Source organism: Dendropsophus ebraccatus, chromosome 12 (assembly GCF_027789765.1).
Source record: "Dendropsophus ebraccatus isolate aDenEbr1 chromosome 12, aDenEbr1.pat, whole genome shotgun sequence".
In the NCBI taxonomy this organism is placed as follows: domain Eukaryota; kingdom Metazoa; phylum Chordata; class Amphibia; order Anura; family Hylidae; genus Dendropsophus; species Dendropsophus ebraccatus.
Window position 1 is genome coordinate 12,731,900 of NC_091465.1, and position 15,165 is coordinate 12,747,064.

General features: G+C 46.2%; 1 protein-coding gene across 1 annotated transcript; it reads right to left on the reverse strand.

Annotated features, from left to right (window-relative positions):
• Positions 1–1,498: 1,498 nt before the first annotated feature.
• On the reverse strand, positions 1,499–14,415 carry LOC138769875 (nicotinamide N-methyltransferase-like). The gene is made up of 3 exons (XM_069948598.1): positions 14,265–14,415; positions 5,812–6,019; positions 1,499–1,994 (listed from the first exon to the last, which is right to left on the reverse strand). Exons 1-3 carry the CDS (start codon positions 14,413–14,415, stop codon positions 1,571–1,573), a joined length of 783 nt encoding a protein of 260 aa, XP_069804699.1. The 3' UTR covers positions 1,499–1,570.
• Positions 14,416–15,165: the final 750 nt, after the last annotated feature.

Below are 15,165 nucleotides of genomic sequence, written 5' to 3' on the forward strand. Positions count from 1 at the left end.
GTACCTTGATTGCGCATATACGACTTTTTGATCGCTTTTTATTACAATTTTTCTGGATTTGATGAGACCAAAAATGCGCAATTTTGCACTTTGGGATTTTTTTGCGCTGACGCCATTTACCGTGTGAGATCAGGAATGTGATTAATTAATAGTTCGGGTGATTACGCACGCGGCGATAGCAAACATGTCTATTTATTTATTTATTTATTTACTTTTATTTATAACCTGGGAAAAGGGGGGTGATTCAGACTTTTATTAGGGGAAGGGGCTTTTTACTAATAATGACATTTTTTTTTAACTTTTACACTTATACTAGAAGCCCCCCTGGGGTTAGGGTTATTCCCCCTGGGGGACTTCTAGTATAAATGCTTTGATCTCTCATTGAGATCTCTGCAGCATAGATATGCTGCAGAGATCCATGAGATAGGCACTCGTTTACTTCCGGCTGCTGCAGCCGGAAGTAAACGAGTGCCAAGCCGGAGACGGCGCCATCTTGGAGCGGTCCCCGGCCGGCTTCAGTTACGGAGGTCGCTCCTCCGAGATAACATCCCGGAGGAGCGATCTCCCCAATAGACACCAGGGATGACGCTGCGTCCGGTAATCGGATGCAGCTGTCATGTTTGACAGCTGCATCTGATTACTGTATTAGCGGGCACGGCGATCGGACCGTGCCCGCTAATACCTACGCGGCCCCGCTCTGAACTCCCTTACCGGCATCAGGGCGTAAATTTACGCCCAATGTCGTTAAGGGGTTAAGGGGTTAAATAGTCACTGTCATATTTTTTTTTTTGCAGAAATTAATAGTCCAGGCAATTTAAGGAAACTTTGTAATTGGGTTTATTAGCCAAATATGCCATTATCTGCATTTAAAAAGCCTTTTCCCAGGTCCCCCCTTCCCTCCTCTTTTCCATCCACTGCAAAAAATCTGGAAATTGTGACTTGTTTCATCACACGTACCCAGTCTGTTCTAGGGAGAGGGGAGGGGGGAGGAGGGAGTTAGCCGGCAGCAGAAAGCAGATAACAGATGATTACAAGCACAGAGCTGGGTGACAGCTGTAATCAGAGCTCAGAGAGGTCAGTGGTGACTGTCAGAGGAGATAAAGGGTGAGGGATTTGTAGATTAACTCTTTGTTGTCCTGTTTTGTTCTTTTATTTAGCTCTCTTCACAGGAGAACAATGAAGACAGGGGGGAGAGCTTCAAACTGCTTTTTCATGATAAGAATGCATTTTTCGGCTAATAAACCCAATTACAAAGTATTTTAAAATCACCTGGACTATTGATTTCTGCAAAATAAAAATTTCACGACAGTGACACTTTAAGGTAACAATGATAAAGGAAATAATATAAGGGAGGACAATAGCGGCATTTTCTTAGGACAATAATATAAAATATTTGAGATATACTTCTCTTTATTAAGAAAACAAGATACAGAACAGTAAAAGAAGTAACTGATACCAAAATGTGAACCTGTGTTTTTGATGATCAGCTGTGTCTCAGAACTATTATAATAACTACTGATTATTATATGTTACTACGTACTAGTTTTCTACTACTAGTGTATACCCAGACCTACTTCTCCTTGTGAGCTGAAATGAATATGACGGCCTTATAGTCAATAAGGTCACTCACATTCGTTCTCTCCTTAGTCTTAAAGACATCAATAACAAATCCCTCTCCAACTAGAGCTTTTCTGGCAAATTCCTCATCATACGTGAAAGCACGGAGCCTGTCTTTCCCCACTGTGTAATATGTTGTACCGAAAGCTCCAATTAACATGAGGTGTCCTCCAGGTTTCAGCAAGCTTGAGAACTTCCTGAGATATCTGATGTAATCATCTTGGTCTTTACAGGCAACATCAAGGATCCCCCAACTGATGATACAATCGGCCGGTGGTAAGACTATCGGATCCGTCATATTTTCTTTGTTAAGGTCACATTTCATAACATGTGGAATTACTGATCTCACTTTTCCTTCTTTATCCTGTAACTCATCACTGAAAGAAATAGAAATTAAAATGAGGAAAGTGATAGTCCCACAGTCAACACAAATGAAAGGCCTCATTTAACCACCTCATTTAAGTCCATAATGCCGTAACCGATTATACGGACTGCATGAGGGACCTCTACATTTCAATGGCCTTGTCCACAAGTCCGTACGTGTGACGGGGCCGTGATCCATGTCGCAAAAAAAAAAAAAAAAAAAAAGGCAGGTCATAGTACGGACCCACAATTGCAGCACAGTACACTATCTCTCCATGTAGTGGTCTGAGAATTGTGGACAACTATGGAAGCACATGCACAGTGACATCCACAAGTGCAGGTTCATAATTATGGGTCGCACTATGGAAGAGTGAATGATACCTAATAGTGTGAAACTCGCAAATGTCTTAGTGGGTTTCATTACAATGGGATTTATTTTTGATTTTGGACTAACTGGGTTAGTGCCAACTATAAAACCACTATAAATCCTCACAGTGGCCCATGGCTTACAACTCTTCAAATCATCAGGTGCCCAACTGCGTGTGCCATCAAAAGTGAGAGGGTGCCCAGATGTCTCAGGGATAAGAGGTTGTGCCTATACTAAGCCACTTACTAGGTAGGGACAGTTATAGAGCCTCTGTCATATGCACCTTTTGGGCAGTTCTGCTTTATGTTATGTAAACCCAGTTGCCAAAATATTTTAATTTGTGCCATGTTGGAAACATGTAACATTTTAACACTTAAGAAATGCCTATTATTATGGGAAGGGGGGGGACTTCCTATTCAAAAACTTACAGAATTATACAGATATGTAGTGCCAAAAGTGTTATTTTATTTCATCACCACTATTGCAGTCACCACACTCTTTTGGTTACAGGTGTTTATAGGAAAACTTTAATATGGCTGCTGTGTCAAAAGTTTATCGTACTTTATAATGTTTCTATTTATTGTGATGTTTATATTTTTGAATATTCACCTATGTTGCTATTATATTGCATATGAAGTACAAAGGTCCCTTGACTTACAACGGCCCCAGGATACAATGAATTCAATATACAATGGTCCTTTCTGGACCATCATAACTTTAGATTACTCAATATTTCAACAGGATCTGCAGCACATGTGAATAACTAGATTGACCAATAAAGTGGCCATTTTACTTGTAAAACCCCTTATTACTGAAGTGCATTATATAAGTGCAATATATGGACTTGCTTTAACCATATGAGTAATCTGCATATTTTCCTTTATATCTTTAAATCCCAGTTTTCCATACAGTATTGGTCTCACGAAACAGTATTTTCAATATGCAATGGTCGTCCTGTAACCAATTGATATCGCAAGTTGAGGGACCAGTGTTTATTTGATGTATTTAAAAGACAATTTTGCAAGTTTTTCTATTAGTATTTAGATCTAATGTATTTCATTCATAATAATATGTTAGGTTTCATGATCCAACCTCTTACCAGGCGGTTGCTGAGGACAGCCTATTTTAAAAGGGGGAACTTGCAGTGTACTGAAGTTAAGTCCCTAAAGCTGGGCCTAGCATGGAACCTGTGTTACATATTTAGATGTATGTTGATATATGTTTAATTAATTGTATACAAAAGCGATGGGTCAACTCAAGTGACCCATCTCTGGCCAGCGGCCATTTTTAAGGTACTCCACAGATAAAAGATTGTAATATTGATGATCAAGTAATGTCACTGTTACCATAACTAAAATATAATAGCTTGTCTCCCTGTTGCCTGACTTCTACTGCACCTCACCAACACCAAGGGCATCCCTTTAATGTCCTCAGACAATAGTATTAGGGCGTTGACTCTGGGGACAAATACAAGATCAACTGATATCACCAACGCTTAGGTGCAGCCCCCCTTATACCTCTGTGGCAGATTTCCCTAGGAACCGGCCTGTGACAAAACTTTATTATTGTTTCAACATATTCTCTCTTATTAACAGGGTTAACTTCACCCAGAAGAGCTTTGGACATTAATGGATCACTGACATACATTGATTGAACGCCAGTGATCCACCACTAACCACAGCTCTCCTGGGTGAAGTTAACCCTCTGAAGCATCTGCTAGGGTAATTCAGGTGTCCTGTTCTAATACCGTGTTCGGCAGTAGAATAAATGTCATTGACAACTACACTTATTCTACTGCCAGGCCAGGTTCTAGGATATTCCACCTAATGTAACCTAACAGGTGCTTCACAATGCTAACTTCACTCAGGAGAGCTGTGTACAGCAGTACACAGTGTGTATTGATGCACAAAGTGACAAGTCCAGAGTAATTTCACAGCTACACAGTTTACACTACTACCCTCACATGGTCTGCTATCTGTCCCTGATACCTAGTCAATCTTCTTTAACCCTCTTCAACCCTACAGCTCCTTACCTCTCTCTATCTAGTGTAAATGTATGTGTTCAGTTTACTGTACTAATACAGGGCCTAATACATTATTTGGTAACCATGCGGAACCATGAGAAGGGTCGCACAAATGATCAAAGGTTCCAGCAATCAGAAATCGGCTGCACAACCCCTATTACAAAAGAAGATTGCGGACAACAGCCAATGATTCTTTAAGAGGTTGAAATGCCCTAATAAGCAGATAAATAAGCCTTTACTGATCCCATTGGTGCCATTACACAGGGCTATATAAGTATCCTTGTCTAATAATGGAGTAATAGGATAGAGTAATAGGACTCTGGATTAAGAGAGGGAAAAAACTTTAAAGGGGTAGTGCGGCGCTAAACAATTATTCACAAAATAACACACATTACAAAGTTATACAACATTGCAATGTATGTTATGTATGTGAATGGCCCCCTTCCCCGTGTTTCCCCCCACCCACGCCAGACCAGGAAGTGTGATGCACTATACTCACCTGATTCATGTCGACCCCCGTCTGCCATCTTGGGACAATAATGTCATTTTCGGGCGTCCGGACGAACCGCTCCATCCGTCCCTGGTGCCGGCCCCCTCTGCCGTGTCATAACTGTGCTCAGCCGCGATTGGCTGAGCACAGTTATGCTCAGCCAATCACGGCTGAGCAGCTGATGACGTGGCAGAGGGGATGGATGGAGCGGTTTGGCCGGCCGCCCGAAGAGGACATTATTGTCCCAAGATGGCGGATGGGGGTGGTCACGAATTGGGTGAGTATAGTGCATCACACTTCCGGGTCTGGCGCGGGTGGGGGGAAACACGGGGAAGGGGCCATTCACATACATAACATACATTACAAAGTTGTATAACTTTGTAATGTGTGTTATTTTGTGAATAATTGTTTAGCGCCCCACTACCCCTTTAAGGGTGCCTTCACACACACTGAATCTGCAGCAGATCTGCAGCAGATTTAATGATGTGTTCAGTTATTTAGATCAATCCACTGCAGATCCGGTGTGTGTGAAGGCATTCTAAAGTTTCCCATACCCTTCCCCTTTATGTACACCCTTCTCCCCCTAGACCTTTAATTGAACCAACCTTTGTTACAACATACGGTAACTAGACTAGTGTCAAGCTTCTACTTCTACCTTCTAAGAGTGCCTATTATTATACAAGAACCTTTGGATGAAAATATTCATTCCATGAATACATACATACTCTAACATTACCCGTTCCGCCCCTTATTATTGGTATTCAATGTAAAATGATGTTTACATGTAAAAAGATACATTTATTTTAATTGAGTTGGTTAAAAAAATAAACTTTATTAAAGAAATGTAATAAGATTGTATTGTATTGAAGAAATCCTTAGTCTGCAGAGCACCCCTTTAACAGTAGTAGCAATAATAATGACTGTGAGTGTCCCCTAACAAAAATACCTTACCTCTTTCCTTCTAACTGTCCATGTAGTTTTGTGGCATGTCCCCAATCAAATGCTCCTGTCCGTGAGTCCAGCCATCTCTTCATCTCCATGATGCATTGGTCATTGATCTTCAGCACTATGATGTGTTTGAAAAACTCACAGGCCGCATAGAGATGATGAACCAGGGGACCAGCACTAAAGTCAATCAGGATATCTCCTTTAATGTGACCTAAACACATTTTTTTTTTTTTTTTTTAGAAAAAAAAATATATATATATTAAACCTTTCACATATTACTCGTGCTGCACCAGTTCTCTGGAACGGCCTACCCAAAGACCTTAGACTCATTCCCAACACTCACAGTTTCAAGCATGCCCTGAAGACTCATCTCTTCAGGCTCGCTTATAACATTCCCTAAACTTGTTCCCCCTTCTGTTGTCCCCTCACTCTATATCTCTGACGGTTCCATGCACTTTATACTTTTTACTCGCAATCAGACAAGGGCGAGTGAATTGCTTATTCTGTTCTTTCCAACTATGTACAATGGCTGGACCATGGACAAAGAAAGCACTTGTGCCAGGTGTTGAGCCCAGTTGTAGTCTGTAAGCTCCAACGAGCAGATCTTGTATACATTTTGTATTTTTATTTCATTTTTATTTATTCTAATTATTTAACTGTGTATAATGTAACCTCTGTACTGTATGTATTAAAAAAAAAAAAAGCAATGCAGAATCTGATGGCGCTATACAAATAAATACAGTATTTTCCGGTGTATTAGGTGACTGGGCGTAAAAGACGACCCCTGACCTTTAAGAAGATTGTCAGGGGTTCGACTTATATGCCGGAAAATGTTAACCCCTGCAGAGGTTAACTGCAGCTAAATTTAAAGAAAAACAACATTTAACTCACCTGGGTCCTGCTTCTGGCATCAGCGTGCCTCCAGTACCGTTCCCAGCGCAGGCAGTGTCCGTCACCTCTCATTCTTCCGAAGCTCTCCCGGCATCCGAGCATCTCCGAGCCTCTCCGATGAGACGCTTGGCTGCCCGGGAGAGGTGCGTCACACTGCCTGCGCAGGGAACAGTACGGGAGGCACGCCGATGTCAGGAACGGACCCCAGGTGAGTTAACTTTTTTTTTTTTTTAAAGTGGTCCCCATACAGTGGGGATGTGGCCATTTTTGAACCCCCCACCATATGGGGCAATGATACCCGGGGTATAAGATGACCCCCAACTTCTAAGAAGAATTTTTGGGGTTAAAAAGTCATCTTATACGCCGGAAAATATGGTATTGTTGTTGTTGTTGTTATTATTATTATTATTATTATTATTATTATTATTACTACTACTGATAAATAGTGTCTCTTGTCTATATCACTACTAGATAAGAAATACAGTTGCAAGAAAAAAGTAAGAAAATTATTAACTTCTATATCCACTTTACCAAATGTTTACTGTGGGTGCAGATAGGAATTGCACATTGTTGAGGAGGCATCTTGGATCAGGGGCGTAAGTAGAAATAGCTGGGTCCCATAGTAAACTTTTCATCCCCCCCCCCCTTCCTGACTGACCACCAAGACATCAAGTCAGGGGCGCCGCAATGATGAGGCGACCTGAATCGTCTGCCTCAGGTGGCGCCACCAGCTATCTTCATGGGGGCGGCATTCAGTGGCAGATTATAATATGAGCGGTTCGGGCGGCCGCCCACATTATAATCCGCCACTGACTGTACCCAGGGCCGCTTTAACCAGAGGGCACATGGTGCACGTGCACCGGGCCCACTGGTTAAAGGGGCCCCCCGAGCAGGCTGGCCGTTGCTATGTGCGACCAGTGCGGTCGCACAGGGCTCCGGCCACCAGCCTGTCATGGGGGAGCGCCATGGATGGGTAATCTACTTACCCCTCCATGGCGCCCCCTGCAGGGCCCCCCCGTCCGCCGCTGCCCCCGTCCGCTGCTGCTGCGGCGCTTCAGCGCTGCAGCAGCAGCGACACTGACAGAGAGAGAGCCATTGGCTCCCTCCCTGTCAGTCACTCTTGTGGCCGCACTTCCTGCGGTCACAAGAGGCCGCACTCTCCCTCTAGCGCCCGACGTCACTAGAGCGTCGGCGCGAGGGTAAGGGGAGTGCAGCCTCTTGTGACCGCAGGAAGTGCGGCCTCAAGAGGGAAGAGAAGAGGAACGCGTGGACCTAGGTGAGTAAAAGTGTTTGTTTTTTTCAATGTTATATGGGAGGGGGAGCTATATACTATTGGGGAGCACAGGGGGCTATATACTATGGGGGAGAACAGGGGGCTATATACTATGGGGGAGAACGGGGGCTATATACTATTGGGGAGCACAGGGGGGCTATATACTATGGGGGAGAACGGGGGCTATATACTATTGGGGAGCACAGGGGGGCTATATACTATGGGGGAGAACGGGGGCTATATACTATTGGGGAGCACAGGGGGCTATATACTATGGGGGAGAACGGGGGCTATATACTATTGGGGAGCACAGGGGGCTATATACTATGGGGGAGCACAGGGGGCTATATACTATGGGGGAGCACAGGGGAGCTATATACTATGGGGGAGCACAGGGGGCTATACACTATGGGGGAGCACAGGGGATCTATATACTATTGGGGAGCACAGGGGAGCTATATACTATTGGGAAGCACAGGGGGCTATATACTATTGGGGAGCACAGGGGAGCTATATACTATGGGGGAGCACAGGGGAGCTATATACTTTGGGGGAGCACAGGGGGCTATATACTATGGGGGAGCACAGGGGGCTATATACTATGGGGGAGCACAGGGGGCTATATACTATGGGGGAGCACAGGGGAGCTATATACTATGGGGGAGCACAGGGGGCTATACACTATGGGGGAAAACGGGGGCTATATACTATTGGGGAGCACAGGGGGCTATATACTATGGGGGAGCACAGGGGGCTATATACTATGGGGGAGCACAGGGGAGCTATATACTATGGGGGAGCACAGGGGGCTATACACTATGGGGGAGCACAGGGGAGCTATATACTATTGGGGAGCACAGGGGAGCTATATACTATTGGGAAGCACAGGGGGCTATATACTATTGGGGAGCACAGGGGAGCTATATACTATGGGGGAGCACAGGGGAGCTATATACTTTGGGGGAGCACAGGGGGCTATATACTATGGGGGAGCACAGGGGAGCTATATACTATGGGGGAGCACAGGGGAGCTATATACTATGGGGAGCACAGGGGGCTATATACTACTGGGGGAGAACGGGGGCTATATACTATTGGGGAGCACAGGGGGGCTATATACTATGGGGGAGAACGGGGGCTATATACTATTGGGGAGCACAGGGGGGCTATATACTATGGGGGAGAACGGGGGCTATATACTATTGGGGAGCACAGGGGGCTATATACTATGGGGGAGAACGGGGGCTATATACTATTGGGGAGCACAGGGGGCTATATACTATGGGGGAGCACAGGGGGCTATATACTATGGGGGAGCACAGGGGAGCTATATACTATGGGGGAGCACAGGGGGCTATACACTATGGGGGAGCACAGGGGATCTATATACTATTGGGGAGCACAGGGGAGCTATATACTATTGGGAAGCACAGGGGGCTATATACTATTGGGGAGCACAGGGGAGCTATATACTATGGGGGAGCACAGGGGAGCTATATACTTTGGGGGAGCACAGGGGGCTATATACTATGGGGGAGCACAGGGGGCTATATACTATGGGGGAGCACAGGGGGCTATATACTATGGGGGAGCACAGGGGAGCTATATACTATGGGGGAGCACAGGGGGCTATACACTATGGGGGAAAACGGGGGCTATATACTATTGGGGAGCACAGGGGGCTATATACTATGGGGGAGCACAGGGGGCTATATACTATGGGGGAGCACAGGGGAGCTATATACTATGGGGGAGCACAGGGGGCTATACACTATGGGGGAGCACAGGGGAGCTATATACTATTGGGGAGCACAGGGGAGCTATATACTATTGGGAAGCACAGGGGGCTATATACTATTGGGGAGCACAGGGGAGCTATATACTATGGGGGAGCACAGGGGAGCTATATACTTTGGGGGAGCACAGGGGGCTATATACTATGGGGGAGCACAGGGGAGCTATATACTATGGGGGAGCACAGGGGAGCTATATACTATGGGGAGCACAGGGGGCTATATACTACTGGGGAGCACAGGGGGCTATATACTATGGGGGAGCACAGGGGGCTATATACTATGGGGGAGCACAGGGGGTTATATACTATTGGGGAGCACAGGTTAGCTATATACTATTGGGGAGCACAGGGGCTATATACTATTGGGGAGCACAGGGGAGCTATATACTATTGGGGAGCACAGGGGTCTATATACTATGGGGGAGAGCACAGGGGGCTATATATTATGGAGAGCACAGGGGGGCTATATACTATTGAGGGGGAGCACAGGGGGGCTATATACTATTGGGGGAGAGCACAGGGGGGCTATATACTATTGTGGGAGAGCACAGGGGGGCTATATACTATTGGGGGAGAGCACAGGGGGCTATATACTATTGTGGGAGAGCACAGGGGGGCTATATACTATTGTGGGAGAGCACAGGGGGGCTATATACTATTGTGGGAGAGCATAGGGGGGCTATATACTATTGGGGGAGAGCACAGGGGGGCTATATACTATTGTGGGTGAGCACAGGGGGCTATATACTACTGGGGAGAGTGCACAGGGGGGCTATATACTAATGGGGGAGCGCACAGGAGGGCTGTATATAACTGGAGGAGCACATGAGGGTCTATATACTACAGGGACACCTTAAAACTATGGAGGCACAGAGGGGTGTAACTATGTAGGAGTACAGAGGGGTGTAACTACTGTATAGGGGTACAAGGGACCTAACTACTGTATGTGTTGGAGCCTAAAATATTTGTCTGGCAGATTCTGGAGAGAAGATTCACAGCCAGGAGAAGACTTCAAGGTGGCCCAGGCTGGATGGAGAGAAAAAGAAAAGGTGACAGACTCTGATCGGAGAAGACGCCTCCGGTGAGTCACTGGATGTAACTTCACTCTGTTATAGGCTTGTACTGATAGGGGTCATGGTATGGCGGTATTATGTAATGGTATCAATGGTGATATCTTTCTGTTTTGTTTAGTGCAGTTTTTATGTAATATGTAATCACTGAATGGTGGAAATAGTGTTATAAGGTAACTACTGTATGTATTGGGGCTCTTGATACAGTGTGGGGGCAAATTCAGTACATTATACAATGTGCAGAAAGGTAAGGGGGGGCCCACTCTTGAGGGCTGTGCACTGGGCCCACCAATGTATTAAAACGGCCCTGACTGTACCATGTACTGGAGCCCCCCCGCCCCCGGGCAGTATCTGTAATGAGATGCTGTGAGCGGGGGAGACTGTATTCATAAGCGCCGCGCTGTACTAAATCAGCCGCGCGGTGCTGATACTACAGCGCGGCGCTTATGAATACAGTCTCCCCCGCTCACAGCATCTCATTACAGATACTTCCCGGGGGCGGGGGGGCTCCAGTACATGCATTCCACATCCGTGATCCGTCAGGATCACGGAACGTGGGAATGCAGCCTTAGTCCCCCGGCTGATGTGCGGCTGCCCGGGGTGTCCCGTCCTGTCCCCGGCAGCGCGCGCATCAGAGAGCTCCCCGTGCGCCGGAAGTCACAGGCACAGGCGCACGGGGAGCTCTGTGATGCGCGCGCTGCCGGGGACAGGACGGGACACCCCGGGCAGCCGCACATCAGCCGGGACCAGACCAGAGAGGCTCGACGGGGGAACGGAGGGCAGGTGAGTTGTGTGCTGTTTTTTGTTTTTGTTTTATCTGCTGTGCAGGGGGGGGGGGGAGAGGGGGACCATCTATAAGGTAGGGGGGGGGGGGGGAGGGGGGAAAGAGGGGGACGATCTATAAGGGAGGGGGGAAAGAGGGGGACGATCTATAAGGGGGGGGGACCATCTATAAGGGAGGGGGAGAGGGAAGAGGGGGACCATCTATAGGGGGGGCCATCTATAAGGGAGGGGGGGAAAGAGGGGGACCATCTATAAGGGGGGGGCCATCTATAAGGGAGGGGGGAAAGAGGGGGACCATCTATAATTGGGGGACCATCTATAAGGGAGGGGCGGGAGGGGGACCGTCTATAAGGGGGGGGGGAGAGGGGGGACCATGTATAAGGGGGAGAGGGGGACCATCTATAAGGGAGGGGGAAAGAGGGGGACCATCTATAAGGGGGCATCTATAAGGCAGGGGGGAGAGGGGGACCATCTATAAGGGGGGGGAGGGGGACCATCTATAAGGGAAAGGGGACCATCTATAAGGGAGGGGGAGAGAGGGAAGAGGGGGACCATCTATAAGGGGGGAAAGAGGGGGACCATCTATAAGGGGGGGGGGGGAGGGGGACCATCTATAAGGGGGGGAGAGAGGGAAGAGGGGGACCAACTATAAGGGGGGGGGAAGAGGGGGACCATCTATAAGGGGGGAAGAGGGGGACCATCTATAAGGGAGGGGGGGAGAGGGGGACCATCTATAAGGGAGGGGGAGAGGGGGACCATCTATAAGGGAGGGGGGGAGAGGGGGACCATCTATAAGGGAGGGGGGAGAGGGGGACCATCTATAAGGGAGGGGGGAGAGGGGGACCATCTATAAGGGGGGGAGAGGGGGACCATCTATAAGGGAGAGGGGACCATCTATAAGGGGGGGAAGAGGGGGACCATCTATAAGGGGGGAAGAGGGGGGCCATCTATAAGGGGGGAAGAGGGGGACCATCTCCTAAAAGATCAGCACCCTCCTCTCCTGACATCCTCTGTGCTGCTGGGACTTCTCCTATAGGATTAGCACCCTCCTCTCCTGACATCCTCTGTGCTGCTGGGACCTCTCCTATAGGATTAGCACCCTCATCTCCTGACATCCTCTGTGCTGCTGGGACCTCTCCTATAAAGTCAGCCTCCTCCTCTCCTGACATCCTCTGTGCAGCAAGGGACCAAACATTATGTTTATTGGGGACAGCAGTGGGGGGGGGGGGCAGTAGTGGATTATAATGTGGGCGGATTGACGGGGGGGGGGGGGGCGTCATTCTATAGTTCGCCTCGGGCAGCAGAGAGGCTAGAATCACCCCTGCATCAAGTGTAGTCATAACTTAATAACTGCAAGTGCTCGTTGCTTGCACAGTCCAGGAGGCCCGCTCGGCAACCAGGTGCTGCAAATGATGACAGCTCAGGAGGCCCAGTGTATTGCAGGAGCGGGCCGGGGGCCCCCTGATGTGGTGGGCCCCAAAGCAGCCGCTATGGCTGTTACAGTGGTAGTTTGGCTCCACCTTGGATAATTCCAGGCGGTCAACCTTACTGCTACTTCCTTCTCCTGATGATTCGCTGTTTCCACAGGAACTTCCCAGCTCAGCTAATCACTGGCCACAGCGGTGTCCTGCATCAGCCAGTGACTGAAGAAAGTAGCATTAGGGCCTGCCCCTGAAGCACCTGTAGGGCACTGAGAGAGGTGAGTATGTTTTTTTATAATGGATAATTGGGTTTTGTTGTGCAGTAATATTTTACTTCAAATCTAAAGTTTGTTTATGTGGCCTTTGTCATTTCCAGAACCATCAAAGAGATCGGGCACAGTAGTTGTTTTTTGTTTGTTTTTCTTTTTACCTTTTTTTTACCATAAATCTTTTTTTATCATCTTTAAAGCCATAGGATCAAATCTAGTTTGATAATTAAAAAGAAACTGTCACCTTGGAGCAGCTGCTGACACAGTTTCTTGGATATATTAACCCCTTCCTTACTACCCCATGTAAATTAACAGCGCCAGTTAAGGAAAAGGAGCTGATCCCCTCCATAGACAGACGTTGTGTGCCACTAACTGCAGCAGACACCCTCTGCCAATGACTGGCTTCAGCGATCTCATTGATTCTGATAACTTAACCCTTTAAGTGCTTTGATCAACAGATACTGTGGCATTAAGGTGGTTGTCTAACAAGTGCCTACCCTGCCAGACCTCATATCAAAATCCCTACATTCAGTCGGTGCTGATCAATTAATATGGCAGCCGATATGGCAACTGGAGACCTTGAAAAAGTTACTCCCATGTTAACTCTAACAAAAGATTTAGATTTTTCTAAAGCAGCGTAAAGCAAAGGTTAAATAAATTGGATATCGGTGTAATCGTACTGATGTGTGCAGACTACAGATAACATGTCAGTTTCTCCCCTACCCCCTTCACCCCTTTCACCTCTGAGCGTCAGGCAGGGCATAGAGAAAACAATACTGCTAATCTAAACAGTGAATGTGCTGTAAGATTTTTTTTGTGTGTGTGTTTATGTGTGGAGGTAATAGTAGTATAAATATTATTGATGATGATAATAATAATAATAATAATAATAATAATAATAATAATAATAATAATAATAATAATAATAATACATAGGAAAATAAAGGTACATACCAAGTGTAAAGTTTTTTGTAAGATTTTCAAGGGGAAATAATAAGGAATCATCTCCAATGACCATATCTTCCTTATCTGAAAAGTAATCCTCCAGATATTTTCTGGAATCAAATCCATGTTCATGATAGTGCTTATAGCTGCTGGGATCCATCGTCTTATCTTCTATCACAGACAGTGTGACTCCTTCTTCACCGATGTTCTTTCTATACTGTCGTTAGTAGGTGTCAGCTTACAACATATGTTAATAGGAATAAGTTATAGGATGATGATTTATCTCTGCAAGTCATGGAAATATGTGCTCTAAAAATTTATATGGAAAATTAATCATGTTCGGCTGTATAGCTCAGCTGTATGTGATGGGATGATGCAATTACAAAGTATTCTAAGAAGAGATACTTAGAATTGTGTGCTCCATGTGTCATGGGAAAGAAAGAACTTCCATACTGTAGACCATTAAATGTTCCTTGAATAAATATAGTTTATTAGTTTTTGTTCCTAGAAAGGAACTGGTAAAAATATTCCCAGAAACTATGGGTGAGTCTGCAGTGGCTTCTCAAAAAGAGAATATATTCTCCCCCATGCAACAGGGATTAACACTTTACTGAATTTGAACAAATTTAAAATAAGGGGGTTATACAGCGTTACAAAAAACATGGCCACTTTCTTCCAGAGACAGCACCACTCTTGTCTCCGGTTTGGGTGCAAGTTCTGTAGCTCAGTTCCGTTGAAGTGAATGGAACTTAACTACAAACCGCTTTGAGCTACGTTCACACAACATAACATTTCTATTAACCCCTTAAGGACAGAGCCAATTTCAATTTTTGCGTTTTTGTTTTTTCCTCCTTGTGCTTAAAAGGCCATAGCACTTGCATTTTTCCACCTAGAAACCCTCATGATTTTT